Consider the following 16,826-nt stretch of genomic DNA (forward strand, 5'->3'; position numbering starts at 1 on the left):
CGTAAATAATTTGAAAATAATATTAATGTATAGTATAAAATTAATATTTATTAATTTAATAATGTTTAAATTTATTTATAATTGATAGTATTAAATAATAATTAATATTAATGAAAATTATAATTGAAAAAAGTGATCAAGCATTTCATAAGCTAACTTATACACATCCAAACATGTACGCAAAAAATAAATTAGCTTATTTTGATCAAACAATGCTTATAATAGTTTGAAAGATATTAAATCTATGCTAAGATGACACTACAAGACCATTGATGGGTCAAAAGTATCATCCAAATGCACAAACAAATAGGATGAAGATAAAGAGATAGATGAAGGGTGGTGGATCAGATAATGTTATCTACTGGCATTACTTTTAAAATTGGTCAACCCTAACCTTTCATCATGTCAAAATGGTTCGTGTTAGAATGAAAAGTTACGGTAACACGTGTTTATGGATTTTTTTACGTACGATAAGACTACTCTGCTTTTGAAATGGTAGGGAAGGAGAAACCATCTAATCGTTTCTTGTTTAAAATCTTCTGAAAAGAATAGACACATACGTCATCCATTGGTACCATAACCAGAAATGCATGCATTTATGTTTCAATGGGTAAACATCGGTCTATTTAAATATATACACATCTGATTCAGTTCAAAATAAGACGACGAGTAAATATATATCGATAAAAAGATATTTTTTTATTATTATTTATTTTGTAACACAATTAAAGCAACACCTTTATAGATTTTTTTGTTGAATGAAAGATGTGTTGTCACACTATTAAAAATGGCCTTTCAAATTGAAAAGAGGTCATGAGAATTGAGCTTCAAGTGGTCAAAAGTTCTGGAAAGGAGTTTGCAGATTGCTTTTTCTAATTGGTGGACCCCAAATCATTAAGAACCAATTTGAAGTATAAATTCGAATGTGAAGTGTCTTAACAGAGTGTTTTACATAACTTAAAATTATAAAAATAAATAATAAAATGTTTTATCGAAAAATGTTATAATAGGTTTATAAGACACTTTTAAATATAATAACAAGTTTTTAAGATATTTTTCAAAGAGTAAATTACATTGGTGGTCCTTGTGATATGCTCAAATTTGGGATTTGATCCATAAAACAAACTATTTACATTAATGATTCATCATTTTTTCGTTTTATAACACTCAGGGTCCGTGAAGTTAACCTCATCAATCAGCAACCGTTTAAAAGGACTGGTCCCCAAAAGTTTACCTAAAGACTTATTAGCCTCTTATAACGGTTGCTAACTGATGGAGTTAACTCTAGGGACATTGATTGTTAGGAAATGAAAAAGTTAGGGACCATCAATGTAGATAGTTTGTTTTAGGAATCAAATCCAAAATCTGAGCATACCACATGGACCAGTGTAATTCACTCTTTTTCAAACAAAAGGTCTAATTAGATATTTTATAAGACATTATTTGAAAAAGTGGCATATAAACACAAATGTCCTATAAAAAAATGAGTTCCTATAAAATAACGATTACAATATTGTATTTGAAAATATTGTAAAAAACTTATTACAACATTTAAAAACGTCTTATAAACTTATTGTAACACTTTTAGATATGACATTTTATAGTTTGATTCTATAACTTTAAGTCCTACAAAACACTTATATATTTTAGACATCCTAAAAACTCAATTTTGTTGTAATGACTAAATTTGATGTTTTATCATTCACAATATTAAATTGCCGGAAAATATAATGTGTTCATTTGAGAAAAATAGTGTACAAATTGGGGTTGAGGTAAAAAAAAAAACCGTGTCTTCATAGGTGATGCCCTTAAAAATCATATTTGTTAATACTAGTTGTGTATTTGTAAAAGATCACAAGATGTAAAGTTTTATTGTAAATTTGAGAATTAAAAATAAATTTAATTACGTATTCAGAAAGAAAATCTAAAAATTTACGGAGTATTAATTATGTTATAGCAGTAGGGTTCAAACCTTGTCATGTATTTGAACATGTTTATCAGTTATTTTTATGTAGTTAACATATGGAACTTGAAGAAAATTATACAAAATGCAATAATAAATTTGTAAACTTGAGTTTTAAAAGATTATGCATTAATAAAAAAATACTTAATAAGTTGTTTGTAAGAGTTTTTACCAATATTTTATAATATAATATTGATAAAAAGTAGCTGATTAATCTAAACAAAACATTTAATTAAAACACAGGGATTCAAACCGTGATTACGAAAAAGACACTTAATGATCATATAGTTGTATATTTATAGATATATACGATAAATGAAAATAGATGGAAGATGACTTCAGTGAAACAAGTTAAAAGCCCAATTAGGACCGAAAATTCTTAATTCTTCTTGAAATTTCAATGACAAGTGACAACTATGACGCTTTAAGCCCATTTTATCCCCAAGCTCAATTATAGATCGAGATCCAGACTGATTAAACCTGAGCTAGAGATTGATTATAAAGTCAAATTCAGAGTTATGATTAAATCTTTATTTTTGCACCTTGCCAGATGATAGAGATGGTTAAACTAAGCCTTGGCCATGATTAAATCTTTATCGGTTTTTTTTTTTTTTTTTTAATTTTTCTTAAGTTTTTATAAGGTATAATACAAGTTTTTATAGGATTTTCAAGTAAATGTATTTCAATGCTAAATTTCAAAAACTATGATTATAAAAACATGTATAATATGTTGGTGTAAAAAAAATTAAAAAAGAGAATTAAAACAGGATCGGGCCCAATTCTGGATTTGGGAATGCTCCGATGAGACTAGGGCTGATTATTAAGCATAAGACCAGTCACAAAATTTTGGTTCAAGACTACGATCATGGCCAACTTGCTTGATTTTGAAGGGAAGGATTTGGGATTGGCCATGCTCGATTAAAGCCCCATCTCTACCCAATGATAAAATCTAGGTTACAAGCTTGGGGACTGATATTTCGGGGACCTAGGCCCAAACGGTTAATCTTTCAATAATACGCTTCCGATCGTTTCAATTTCATAATCTCTAGTCTCTAACGTTCTTTCAATTCCTGATATTGTTAACAATTTGGCATTCACAATTGTTTACTTGTTCATCATCTTAAATTCTCGAGTCCCCTTTTCTTGAGACTATTTGATTTTTATTTCCAATAATAAAAAATGGCACACTTACGCTGAAATGGTTAAATATCTGCTCAGATCCTGGCCAATCCGACTTCATTTTTAGATCTTTTGTTTTGTAGAAACATGTAAACTGTTTCCAACCATAAAATGTAAAGCTCTACATACAATGATTAGTGCAACTTGATGTAACTATAATCAATTTTATTGTGTCAGACAAATCCGCTATTTTATTTTATTTATAAGTTTAAAATAATCAAATATCGAGAAGCAAATAAGAGTTGTTACAACAAAACTGATTTTTAAGAATATTGCAAAATTGTCTCGAACTTTAATAAAATATATTAGAGCGAATTACACTGTTGGTCCATGTTGTTTCTCGAAATTTGGATTTGGTCCTTAAAATAAACTATCTATTTTCATGGTTCTTAACTTTTCAATTTCATAACACTCATGGTTCTTAGAGTTAACATCGTTAGTTAACAACCGTTGTGACGGACAAATTAGTCTTTAGACAAAGTGCAGGGACCAAAAGTGTAATTCCCTCTAAAATGAAAAATAATTCACATTCTTTCTAATTTCTTTTCTAAAATTATTTTATTTATCCAATCACAAATCAAATTTCTTAAATTAAAGTGGATTAAAAAAATATATATATTTTATAAAAAAAACTATTAAATTAACAATATAACTTCTATGATATAAACTTTCAATACTTTTTTGGATAAAAACGTTTTCTTTATAATTGCTCATATAATTACCCATTATTCTTATAAGATTTAACGATAATTATCTTAATTGATTGAATAATCAATGTTTTTTTTTTTAATTTTTATAGCAGTTGTATATATCCAAAATGTTATTTTTTTGGGGTTTTTATTTTAATTATTTATAAGTGTGAATATATATTATTTCTAAAACATTAGTTATGTGATTGAGTGTGTGATGCATAGAATATAATCAGGAAGCATTAATGCTTTCTTTTAGTGTTTATATTTGTGATACCATTTTCTACCATTAACTTTGAAGCTCTTATGGAATATGCATTTTCTGACTTGGTGGGATTGAAAAATTAAAATTAAAAATTGTTTTTTCACCTACAGTAACGATCAGTCGTCGCTATAGGTGTATAATTTTTTATTTTTGACGTATAGTGACGACTTGTCACTGTAGTAGCTAAAAAATATAACTTTTAGCTTTTAATTATAGCCGCAACAAGTCATCGCAATAGGTAAATTTTTTTTTTTTTACTTTTTATGTATTGCGACGACTTGTCATCATAGGGAGCTACAATTACGAGCCAATAGTGATGGAGTCTATAGCGACAACAGTTGTCGCAATAGAACTATAGTGACGAAAATTGGAGCATTAGCGACGACTTTTATCGTCGCAATAAGTCGATTTCTTGCGATGTGTATGTGTATATGTATACAGGTCTCTTTGTATACGAAAGAAATGCATCATTGTAAAGATTAAAATGATTTATTGACCGGTTACAAACGCTATGAAGAAAAATAAAAATCATTAAAAGTAAATGTCTAACCGATCATAAATTAATTACCAGCATTTTTATTGGCCAACAGTAATCAGCCAAGCTGTTAGTAATGGTGGCACTTTAGCAACAAATTAGTGACGGAATCTTTTGTCGTTAATTCCTTGACAGTTTGTCAATATTTTGTCAGTAACGTTCGATTTATGTATATGATGCTACATACTGTAACACTCCAAAGCTCAAAGCAACATGTTGGCTCAAAAACTACGAATCTAACTTAAAACCATTGTGAAAATATTAGCCCACAACTCGAGGAACTCACAAATCTCATTTCCTATCTATTTGGGACGAGTTGTTACAAACTCCTCAGCTTAAACTCCAAACGTCCTCGTCAGCCCCCCATAATCTTCCTCTTGGTAATTGGCAATAAGTATTCACCTAAGATGTCATAAACACCCTTTCAAAGACTCATTATACCCCATGAGGATTGTCCCACCATTCCTATGCAATGATCTTTATGAAGTTCTTAGTAAAGTCTTGGCTGATAGGATTATTAAAGGAATTTTTGATTTGATTGTGGATGAAAATCAGTCTACCTCTATCCCTCAAAGGCAGATACTGTTAACTGGGATTTTCTAAGAAATAGAAAATCTGTAGGGTTATCATATACAAAGAGAGCAAAAGAGATGTGCTTTCCATAATTGACATACAGAAAGCTTACGACACTGTTAACTGGGATTTTCTAAGAAATAGCTTGAAATCCATATTATTCACTTTAGTGATGGAAGTTTGTGATTTGATTTTGAAAATGAAAATGAAGATAAAGAAGGAAGAAGGGTTCAAGAATTAAAGATAATGGGAGCTTCTTTCAAGAAAGGGATGGATTTTAATCAAGTCATGGGGAATTGGGGTTTAAAGATTAAAACTCATGATGATGGATTGTAGGGATAATTTTGAAGGATGGATCAATTTGATGAGGGATTGTTGATGGTTTTAGAGAGAACTTTCTCTTTGCTTTTGAGAATCCTTAGGCTTAGGGTGGGTTATTAAGGGGTGGATCTGGATTGGGTTTTTGACTGCAGTTTGTACTTGAATATCTTTTGTATCTGTTTGTTCAGTTAATTCTACGCCTTTTCCATTGCTTTGCGAAGAATCTCAATTTATTAATTGGCCGGCTATAAATAAATTATGCAAGAATGTTAGGGTTTCCATAAGGCTTTTCAATTCGTGTGATAACAATGCTAAGTTATGTATCTATAGAATTAATTTATTCAGTAAATTCATCTGTATTTCCTCGTTTCCTTACGATCGGCTTTCAATTATTATTTTACAGTCACTATTTATTTCCTGATTATCCCTGGTGTAAATAGCCTAATCTTGGTTCTGATTAGTTATTGTTCTGAATGGGAAGGATTAAGGGGATGAAGGAGACTTATGTTTATGGAAATATGGATTGGGCTTTTTCCATAATTAGATTATGGATATGGACCAGAAAATGGGTCCAATATTGGGCTATTAACTTTATTATTGGTTTTAGATATCCAAAATATTTTTTGGGTGCTCATTTTGTATCTCTTTTCTCTGTAGTACCAGTACTAGTCGCAGTCCCAGTTTCTCTCTATATGAAACAAGTTGTTACACGTACTGTATCAAAAAACCCGTTGCTAATTAGTAATTACCAACATAAATAGTTTGTACTTGGGTAATATTTGTCGATAAAATTGTGTTTTCTTGTAGTGACAATTACCAATATTGAAAATAAAGATGACTCTTTCACGGTCTTAATTTTTAGGAGTTATAAACAAATTGGTATACATAATAATTTACTATTTATGATTTTAAGCAAATTTTAAGGTTGAAATCAAACATTTCAGCAGAAGCTAAATTAAAAGATAATCGATTCACATCTTAACTTGCAAAATAGTCGGTAGAAGTAGAAGACTTCAACATTTCATGAGCTTGGTGATCTGGCTCGTTCCTGACATTTTATTGTCTTTGGACAACATGTAAAAGAGGGCCCTCGATAAAAATATCTTCAATTTATTGTCTTTACCATCAAAATCAACATTGTATTCAAGAAATATTAATATTTCATATAAAACCGTTTTTTCGAGTATTCCTAGACATAAAATCAATGAATAATTATTTCTAAATAAATATTATCTACCATATCATTTTTATATAGCATCACCAATCCATTAATTCTACCATTGGAAACATGTATTGATATACCTTTAATACATAGATTCACTAAATAAATATTAACGAACCGCTCCTCCATATTTCTATTTATATCATTTCAAAAATCAGAACATAAATTACTTCAAATTGTGGACTTGTAAATTCTTTAATGTAAAATGGGTGCCTTTTATTACGGATAAATTGTTTGAAAACATCGAAAATTTCAAATCTGTTGGATCATACAAGTCATAGTTTAAAACCTTGAATCTGATTGGCTCCAATATATTCGGAATTAGGGTTACCATCTTCCACCCTACCAAATACATATACAGATTTGCATTTTCATCAACTGTTGTATACTAATAATTCAAATATGGACGGTCTGAAACCGGCGGAAGCCATCGCCACCGTGGCAACAAAAGTTAGCCCGTCGGCGAAGAAGGCACTCCTCATTCTCAACTGCATTCTCTTGGGTCTCGGAAACTGCGGTGGCCCATTATCCATGCGACTCTACTTCATCCATGGTGGCAACCGTGTTTGGCTATCCGCTTTCTTGGAGACCGCCGGCTGGCCGTTCATCCTTGTCGTCCTTATCGTTCTTTACGTCTGCCGACGGTGTTCATCCACCACCTCTGTAACAGTCATTCATATGCGTCCAAGGGTGTTCTTCGCGGCGGCGATAATTGGTGTCCTCACCGGACTCGACGACTACCTTTATGCATGCGGCGTCGCTCGCCTCCCTGTCTCCACCACCTCCCTCATTATCGCCTCTCAGCTCGGTTTCACGGCGTTGTTCGCGTTTCTGTTGGTCAAACAGAAGTTTACACCCTACTCCATTAATGCGGTGGTGCTTTTAACCGTGGGTGCGGCGGTGCTGGCGTTGCATACGAGCAGCGACCGTCCTAATGGGGAGTCGAAGGCGGTGTATTTGAAAGGGTTCTTTCTGACGATGGCGGCGGCAGCGTTGTACGGGCTGGTGTTGCCGATGGTGGAGTTGACGTACAACAAAGCGAAGCAGGCGATTACGTATACGCTGGTGTTGGAGATTCAGATGGTGATGTGTCTCTTTGCTACCATCTTTTGTACCATAGGGATGATCATCAACAACGATTTTAAGGTACAACGCATTGGTAATATTCATAATGAATATATGAGTAATTTACATGAAGTTTATGTATAAAAATTATAGATTTATTTTTTATAGGGCGATACAACTTGAAAGTTTTTCTAGGTCCGTCTCTAAATACATAAGTTTGTAATTTTTAGTTTGATATATAAGGAACATTCATTCAACAAGGTTGTACGACATCTATATTTGAAGTGTCAATTTAAAAGTCGAACTGAACTCGTGTGAATGCTCGTTTCTGGATTACATGCATACAACTTCATAGTATCGATTTTATATGTATTAATGTTGTTTTGATTGTGTAGGTGATTCCAAGAGAGGCAATGAGTTATAGTTTGGGTAAAACGGAATTTTACATAGTATTATGCATCAATGCAATATTTTGGCAATGCTTCTTCTTGGGAGCCATTGGAGTAGTGTTTTGTGCATCTTCGATGTTATCGGGGATCATAATCGCTGTATTGCTTCCGGTAACTGAAGCATTGGCTGTGGTTTTCTATAAAGAACAGTTTAAGGCTGAAAAGGGTGTGGCTCTTGTTCTATCTCTTTGGGGATTTACGTCTTATTTTTATGGTGAGTATAGAAGCATGAAAAAGATGAAGAATAAAACACAATCTTTTGATGATGAATCAATGGAGTTGCGTGAAATTAATTCATCTTCAATATGATTTATATGTAGTTTTTGTTTCAACATTTTGTTTATTTAATTCAAGCTTTGAGTATAAGTCTATTTGATCTTGTCCAATTGGTTTGGTGCTGTTTGTCTTTTCCTCCTTAATCAACATATATACATATATATATATATTGAGCTTAATAGCTGATAAATTGCTCAATGGTACTGTTTGTTTTTTGCTTAATTTTTAAGCAATGCTTAAGTTCTACAATCTCGTCTTGATCTTGTAGAATCTCTTTTAATTAGTAGATTTTACTTTATGCAATCATCTAATGGAGAGGAGATGCATACTAGATTCAAAGTATGTTCACAAATTATAATTCTATTTTTTAAGATTATGTTTATTTTGTATATACATTCAATTGTGTGTATGTTAGGATAGAGGGGGGAAGAGAGAGGGGAGAGATGAAAGGAAAGGAAAGGAAAGGGAAGGGAGGGAGGGAGGGAGGGGGAGGAAAAAGGATTTTTTAAGATATATTAGATTTTATTTTTCATTATTTATTACGATTTAAATTGGATCTGAAGAATTAGAAAGTTTTTAAAAGAAGATATATATATATATATATATGTATGTATATATATATATATGTATGTATATATGTGTGAGAGAGAGAGAGAGAGAGAGTTATTATACAACTCTTATAACTTAATCTTAACCGTCCATTTAATTTGATAAATATGTGATGTCATAAAAGTTTTGATTGTTTCTAATATAAAGTATTGATCATAATTAATGAACTCTAATCATCTTTCATAAATATTCAAATCATAATAAATGAACTTTCATCATTTCCATAAATATCTCAATTGATTGAGTTGCATTGGTACAAATCGTGCAAATCATCCGTATCCGTCGATTTTATTGTTTAGTTTTGTGATAACTGGGTTATCTTGTTATAAAAATTGGGTTGGTTTTTGAATAAAGTTGGTAAGTTGGGAGAGTTGCATTGAAAGCAGTGCTAGGGCATCCGACAATCTCTAGATAAATGCCCCGGTTCCCCGCACCTATAACATCTTCTTTGAATCACCTTGATGAATAATGTGACATCTTTGTCATGGTCGTTCACTGAATCATTGAACTGGACGATTTTCTGTTTTTATAAACTTTGGTCTTCTAAATTCTGTCAAGACCCTTCCTATTTTCTCTTTTCTACCACTCTTTATCCCGCTTGCCTGTTCTTATTTATCTCCGTAAGTTCAATTGCATCCACTATAGATGGGAACGTGACGGGATTCATCGCAATTACAAATTCCCTAATTGAAGGTTTCAATCCCCAAATATACCTTTCAACCTTACGAGACTCTGATAATATATAATACTCAACAAATCGAGAGTATTCAATAAACTTTTCCGTATACTCCCGTACAGTTAAATTTCTCTGTTCTAACTATAAAAAATCTTTTTCTAACTGTCTTATTGCTGCTTTTGGATAGAACTGTTCTTTAAATCTATCTACAAACTCCATGCAAGACATTGATTATAAAATGTTGGGTTTTGCTAACGACTCAACTTTCCACCAATATAAAACATTTGATTTAAGCATAAATACAATGAATCTGACCCGATCTTCATATGAATACTTACTTGTATTAAATACCGATTCCATTTCTTTTAGCCAACACATGTCTTTTATGGGATCTCTTTCTCCAAAAAAATTTAGGGGTTTTACACGTCAGAATCATCTTAATATCACTCCCTTTTGCATTTGAAGATTGAACTTGTGGGTTAATTTCTACTTGTTCAGCTTCTACTATGGCAGGTACTCCCAGAATAGAAGTCAAGGTATTTCGTAATTTGCTCATTTCTTCAGCGAACATATCTCGAGTAATGTACTTAGGATGTTCAATTAGTTCCTCATTATTATTTTCCTTGATCTGGATGAACCTTAGGATGACTAATTCGCCATTTTCCTCGTACTCTTCCTCTACCCCGACCAAATGGTGGATTCTTGGGAACATTTTATGGTGAACTCTCTCTTTTGTCCAGGCTTATAAGAGCAATACTTTCAGACCTTCTGGAGTGACTTGCCATATGACAATTTTTAAAATTCAATATTTACATAATCACATTCCCCAATATAATAAGGTATCTAAGCACAAGTATGTACTTGTAAACCCATAATTACATTGGTTAGTTGTAATTTGAATTTACCTTATATATCGTTTTTTTAATCCATCATATTTATTTTAAAAGTTATACAAATGTCAGGGATCCTTAGTATGCAAATAATACAGTTTAAGTCTAGGAATCATGCAGAATACCTAAATCTCTTAAATTAAAACTCTGATACAAAACTAGTAACACACCATATCACATTCACATATAACTCATGTATTTCACATAACATGAAATTCAAATATATTCCAAAAGTTCAATTTGCTACATTACAAAAGTAGCTACAATTTTTTTTTTCATATAAGCCCAATACAAGACTTGTAAAACATTAACAAGTTTCAAGTACAAATAACATAACATCTTCTAAAATCCATATATGTAAAGCAATCGGTAAATATTCACATTTTCTTTTTCCCTTATTCTCCGATTGTGTCTGACCTATAATGCACATTTTAAAAAACAAACTAAGGGTTAGACCATGAGGTATAGGGAGAAATCCCTTTGGATTACTATTACATGGTGAAAATCACCAAAACACTTTTATAAATCTCATATTTGTATAAATAACAAAATAAACGGTTTTTAGTTCAAAATAAACCTCCAATTTGTTTGGATGCGATAAACTCCACTTATCGCACTAGATTATACGATAAACTCAGTCCTCGCATCTCAAGGATGCAATAACACCAACTTATCACATCACACAGATGCGATAAATCTTACTCATCGCAACATTCAAATGTGATATTAGTTTTCACATGATCAAAAATCTCATTTTTACATATAGAAGATTCTGTCACCCTTATCCCGGTATACATCTCTCCTGATTATGCCACTCTTATCCTAAAATACGTCTCTCCTGATCATACCACCCCTATCAGAAAAAAAAATATTTTTCCTGATTATGTCACTCTTATATCAAAACATACCTCTCCTGATTATTCACCATTATTCCAACCAGTTGATATTAACATAACACAACACAAAATTATGCATATAATCATTTTTTAAATTATCCCACGTATTGAACCATATGGTTCTGTATTATCATAAACAAATGATGTTTTTAAGATAAAAACTCACATTATAAACACATATAATGATATCTCTGAACAATAACAAACTATCAGACTGAAATTACGTAATCAAGTTCTTCATCCTTTTTCTGCTTCTATGTTATTGGATCACCAAGAACACAACAATGTACCCAACTTTTCTCTTTTTACTTGTAGTAAACAAATATCTCAAATTAATATTCATTAAATATATGAGGCGGTGGAGTGTTTAAGATATTAAACACATTTTCCAAAATAAACCCTTAACTTTCTTCACTTAGCAAAAAAAAACCCCCAACTCTTATAACTTTAAACCCAGTTATAACAATTTATATGTGACAACAAACATTTTTCCGATGATTTTTGGTATATAAAAGCATCATATTATGGTTGACAGCCGCCACATTTTCGTCTCTTCCTTTTGTTTGTTTGCAAGTCATGGAGTTGGTAGTGGATGTGATCATGTATAATTTCACTTTCTTTTAAATTTCTATTTAAATAATTTTTTCCCCATTTTTGACTTGGTAGAATATATCTCACTTGCAAAATTACGTCTGCAAATTAATTATAATCACGTCATTTAGTTTGAGATTAGTATATCGGACATGACATGATAAAATGAGCTAAAATTCATTGTCCCATGTTTGGTGTATCATGAGATAGGACAAGAACTCACTGTTCTATGTTGACGTGACATCGGACATGCACAAGAACTGAGATAAGGTGGAACAACATAGGACAAACAAAGTTTTGTTTCCTCCATCAAAATAGGTCAAAGAAGATGTGATAAAAATAAGACAAAAACTAAAATTTTAATAACTTACACTCATTATATATATAACATTAATATGATATTTGTTTTAAAGGCCACCACCATTGGCAGCCACCACAGACCACTGTTAGCCTCCTCTTTGTCTACAACAACCTCCTCCATCACCTTCACAACCACACCACCACTACTACCATCGTCGATCACCTCCACCTCCTCCACTACAACAACCTCTTCCACCACCTCCACAATTACCGTCCATCGTCGGCCACCTTCACCTCCATCTCCACCATAACAATTTAACCACCACCACCACCACCATTGACTACCACTACCATCACCACTACCTCTATCTCCACAACCACCGCCAGCCATCGATCACTACCGTTGATCTCCACCACCACTAGTACTTGTTGGACAACAATACCACCATTGACCATCACTACAATTGCCCACCACCACCTCCACCACATCGGCTACAACTACCTCCACCACCACTATCCACCATATTCACGTCTTCCACAACTACTGTTGTCTACCAACCACCACTGCCTTTACCTCCACAATCACTATTGGTACAACAATCTTTACCGAGCCTCGCCAATTGATAAGGATTTTCTAAACCGAACAAAACATAATTTTTCCTTTGTACGAATCGAGTTTTTTTGAACTACCAAAAATTGTATTAAAATTTTCATTCAAATTTGGTACTATTATATATGTATGTATTTATATATATGAGAAAATATTTATAAATTCAATTATTTAAATATTTAGTCATTTATAACTATTATATAATACATAGATCATCAAATAACTTTTAGGATATGTACGATCCTAGTCGTACAAAACACCAGAAAGACATTTGTCTTGTTTCGTCCAATCGTGTTCAGTCTTATCTAATCATGTATGCGTACCAAACGCTACCATATCAGGTAAGCATGAAAATGAATGATAATCTTAAATGAGAAGAAGCATAACAAAAACCTTGAATCTTATAAGATAAGTGAGGGATAAGACTTTTACCCAATTAATGTTCATCGAATTAGAGACATATATGATCGTTGGCCAAGAATGTTACCTAATAAAGTGAGGATGCATAGTGACTCTTGCCAAAAATTACTTATCTATTAGACATTTAGTAAACACTTCCTTAAACTTTCAATATCTATGCCTTTTGTGTCACATAATTTTCCATAGGTCACCAAAACTTCTCTTCAAATTGTGGCTTGAAAAGTCATGCATACTCATAAACTAGAACTTATATAAATCGAATCTAAAAGCACGTACCATCTCGTTTTATATAAAAAGGGTATTATTTTTAACCTAAATAATCATTTCTCTATCTTAAATTAGTCTCCTAAGTCCTAACCATTTAATTTATCTCCCCCTTTTACCAAAATGTTATTACATTCGTAAGTGACAACTCCTCAGGTCAAAAAATAAAGAACTTTCTGAACATGATCCACAAGAAAATAGACCAAATCTGCAAATTTTTCATACATCTGTCCGACCTGTTTAAATAATTTTACACTTTTGGCCTTGACACTTGTGGAGCATGTTCAAAAACTTCTTTATTTTTATTTTTTTAACCCCTCTTTAAATTGAGGAGTTGCCACTTGCAGATGCAGTGACATTTTTGTAATCAATTTTAGGAGAAAAATGATTTTTTATTCAACTTCCCAATGTTATTTAGGTCATTTTTACATCGATAAATTAATTAATTTCTTGATAAACTTAAAAAACCTTTTTAGATAATTTTTCAGGCAATAGCTAACAACTAGATTTTGAAGTGTTGAATTAGAGAGCAAATTAAACTATTTTTACCAACAAATATATAAATATGACATTGACATAATTATTAAAAAAAACCAAGTAATTTCTCACTCAAAAGTAGTCCTAGGGTTTGACATAATCATTTATGCCATGTATATATAAAAAGGAGATTATTTTACATGGATTCGCTATCAATTTAATTCTTTTTTCTCAATATTATCTTAATCCTTTGTGTTTATAATTTTGCTATAGATCATTCATGTCATTAATCGTATTTATTATAAATTCAAATAATCAAACACATTAAAAATTTAAACGATTTGATAAAAATTCTTAAAAATCATTATGTATGTATAAAATGCTGTTTATTGATGTATATTACTTAAAATTACAAGTACAATTTATTAGAGCTTTATTTTTGAATTTGTGTAACTAACTATATAGATACATATAGTCATATACGAGATAGACATCTCATTTTGAATATAAAAAAATCTAAAATACAATTAAAATAATCATTAGTTATAACAAAATATATAATTATTATCTTTATAAAAATTATATTATTAGACGATAAGTAAATTACTTTGTTACTAAAACTAAATTAAATTATAAACAAAATATTAAATTAAAGAAATTACAAAAAAAAAAAACTTCAAATAGTAAAATTTGATACTAATATCAATATTCTTTTTCCAAAATTTATGATATATTTAAGTTTATATTTTATTCAAAAATAAAGATACGTTTTCTCAAAACCATTAACAACCATATTATATCAACATAGATAAACAATAAAAAGAAACATTAAAATTAAGATGTATTTTGTTATATTATGCGAATATCCTTTTAATATAAGTATAAACCTCTTATTTAATTGATTTAATAACTGCATTTTGAATTTAAAATAAACAAAATTAAGCACCCATCCTTGACCTTTATGGCTTATAATAACTGTATTGTTAAACACTAATATATAATTCTAATTGTAAAAGTTAATCATAGAAAAAAATATCAAATGATCACTGGAATTAGAAAACAAATTAAGAAGAAGAAATGCAAACAATCGGTAACTTGTTATTGATCAAATTAAATACAAATCTTTGAATTGAATGAAGGTGGCCTATCGATCTAAAAGGATACAAACATGAAACTGTTTTGAGTTTCAATTCACACAATGATTTATGAAACAGATTTATGTATTAATTATTCAGAAAAGGGATTCACTTTCACACCACCACTTGTCATTTTTTATGCTGCGTTTTCTTTTGGTATCTGCTCGCCCTAGTGTTGACCGTAGCTTGAGTGCTCTCCACCGTGACCACCAGCGCCGCCGCCTCCGCCTTCATGACCGTGTCCTTCGCCGCCGCCATGACCATATGGAGCTGCAGCCGGAACCAAGATCGGCTTCTTCTTTCTCTTTGCCAAACAGAAGAGTCCGGCGGCCAAGAATGCTAGGAAAAACACACCACCCAGCGATGCACACACTGCAATGACGACGGTGTGGTCGCTGCCGCTGCCCTTTGGTGGTGTTGGTGGTGTTAGGATGTTTCCGGACGGTGGGACAGCATTGTAAGGCTGCGGTGGGCTGGCGAAGGGTGGATATGAAGGTAGAGGAGGTTGTGCATTTGGAGGCCAGGTGGGAGTACTTGGCTTTGGTGGTTTACTCGGACCACCGGGAGTTGGTGGTTTTGGTCCTTTCGGTGGGCTAGCCGGACCGCCAGGTGTGGGTGGCTTCGGTCCCTTGGGTGGGCTAGCTGGCCCGTATGGTGTTGGTGGTTTTGGTCCTTTAGGTGGGCTGGCTGGCCCATACGGCGTTGGTGGTTTGGGTCCTTTAGGTGGGCTAGCTGGCCCATACGGTGTCGGTGGTTTTGGTCCTTTGGGTGGGCTAGCTGGCCCGTATGCAGGAGGTTTTGGTTTCTCAGGACCAGGAGGACTAGCTGGCCCACTGGGTGTTGGCGGTTTGGGTCCTTTAGGTGGACTAGCCGGTCCATGTGATGGTTTTGGTGGTGTGGCCGGAGGGTAAGCTGGTGTTTCAGGAGTTGGAGATGGCGGTGTCTTATGATGATGATGATGACCGTGCTTTGGAGGAGGAGGACATGGAACCTGAGGTGGTGGTGGTGGTGGAGGACATGGAACCGGAGGTGGTGGTGGTGGAGGACATGCAGGAGGCGGTGGTGATGGTGGGGGTGGCGGAGGTGGTGGAGGAGGACATGCGGGTGTTGGTGGTGGTGGTGAGGGTGGAGGAGGAGAATAGTAAGGATAAGCTGTCGTTAGTTTCCTTGAACCAGCCATGGTGAAAAATATACTTTTGGTGGTATGATGGTTAGACAATAAGTCCTTGTATATATATCAACTCGAAACCCTTCTAAACTCATATTATGAGTTGGTATACGTTATGATTATATATATATATAGAATGGCTACTTGGCTAACTACTACGTTGTCATGATCAACGAAATACAACTCGAAATATAATATAATTGATTGATTTCCTAAAAAAAAGGATTGGATTTTTGCATGTGATCCCATCCA

At 32.7% G+C, this 16,826-nt stretch overlaps 2 protein-coding genes across 2 annotated transcripts; one reads left to right on the plus strand and one right to left on the minus strand.

Moving 5' to 3' along the window:
- Window positions 1–7,149: 7,149 nt before the first annotated feature.
- LOC112514699 (purine permease 3-like) lies at window positions 7,150–8,570 on the plus strand. Its single transcript, XM_025121297.1, has 2 exons — window positions 7,150–7,893; window positions 8,208–8,570. The coding sequence occupies exons 1-2, from the start codon at window positions 7,150–7,152 to the stop codon at window positions 8,568–8,570; spliced, it is 1,107 nt and encodes a 368-aa protein (XP_024977065.1).
- Window positions 8,571–15,575: 7,005 nt separating this feature from the next.
- LOC112514701 (basic proline-rich protein-like) lies at window positions 15,576–16,586 on the minus strand. Its single transcript, XM_025121298.1, has one exon. The coding sequence runs from the start codon at window positions 16,584–16,586 to the stop codon at window positions 15,576–15,578; it is 1,011 nt and encodes a 336-aa protein (XP_024977066.1).
- Window positions 16,587–16,826: the final 240 nt, after the last annotated feature.

This window comes from Cynara cardunculus (assembly GCF_001531365.2).
Source record: "Cynara cardunculus var. scolymus isolate 2C chromosome LG 6, CcrdV1, whole genome shotgun sequence".
Taxonomy (NCBI): domain Eukaryota; kingdom Viridiplantae; phylum Streptophyta; class Magnoliopsida; order Asterales; family Asteraceae; genus Cynara; species Cynara cardunculus.

Coding starts and splice junctions, on each gene's coding strand:
- LOC112514699 (XM_025121297.1), top strand. CDS start 7,150: ATGGACGGTCTGAAACCGGCGGAAGCCATCGCCACCGTGGCAACAAAA. Junction 7,894..8,207: donor TCATCAACAACGATTTTAAG/GTACAACGCATT, acceptor TTGATTGTGTAG/GTGATTCCAAGAGAGGCAAT.
- LOC112514701 (XM_025121298.1), bottom strand. CDS start 16,586: ATGGCTGGTTCAAGGAAACTAACGACAGCTTATCCTTACTATTCTCCT.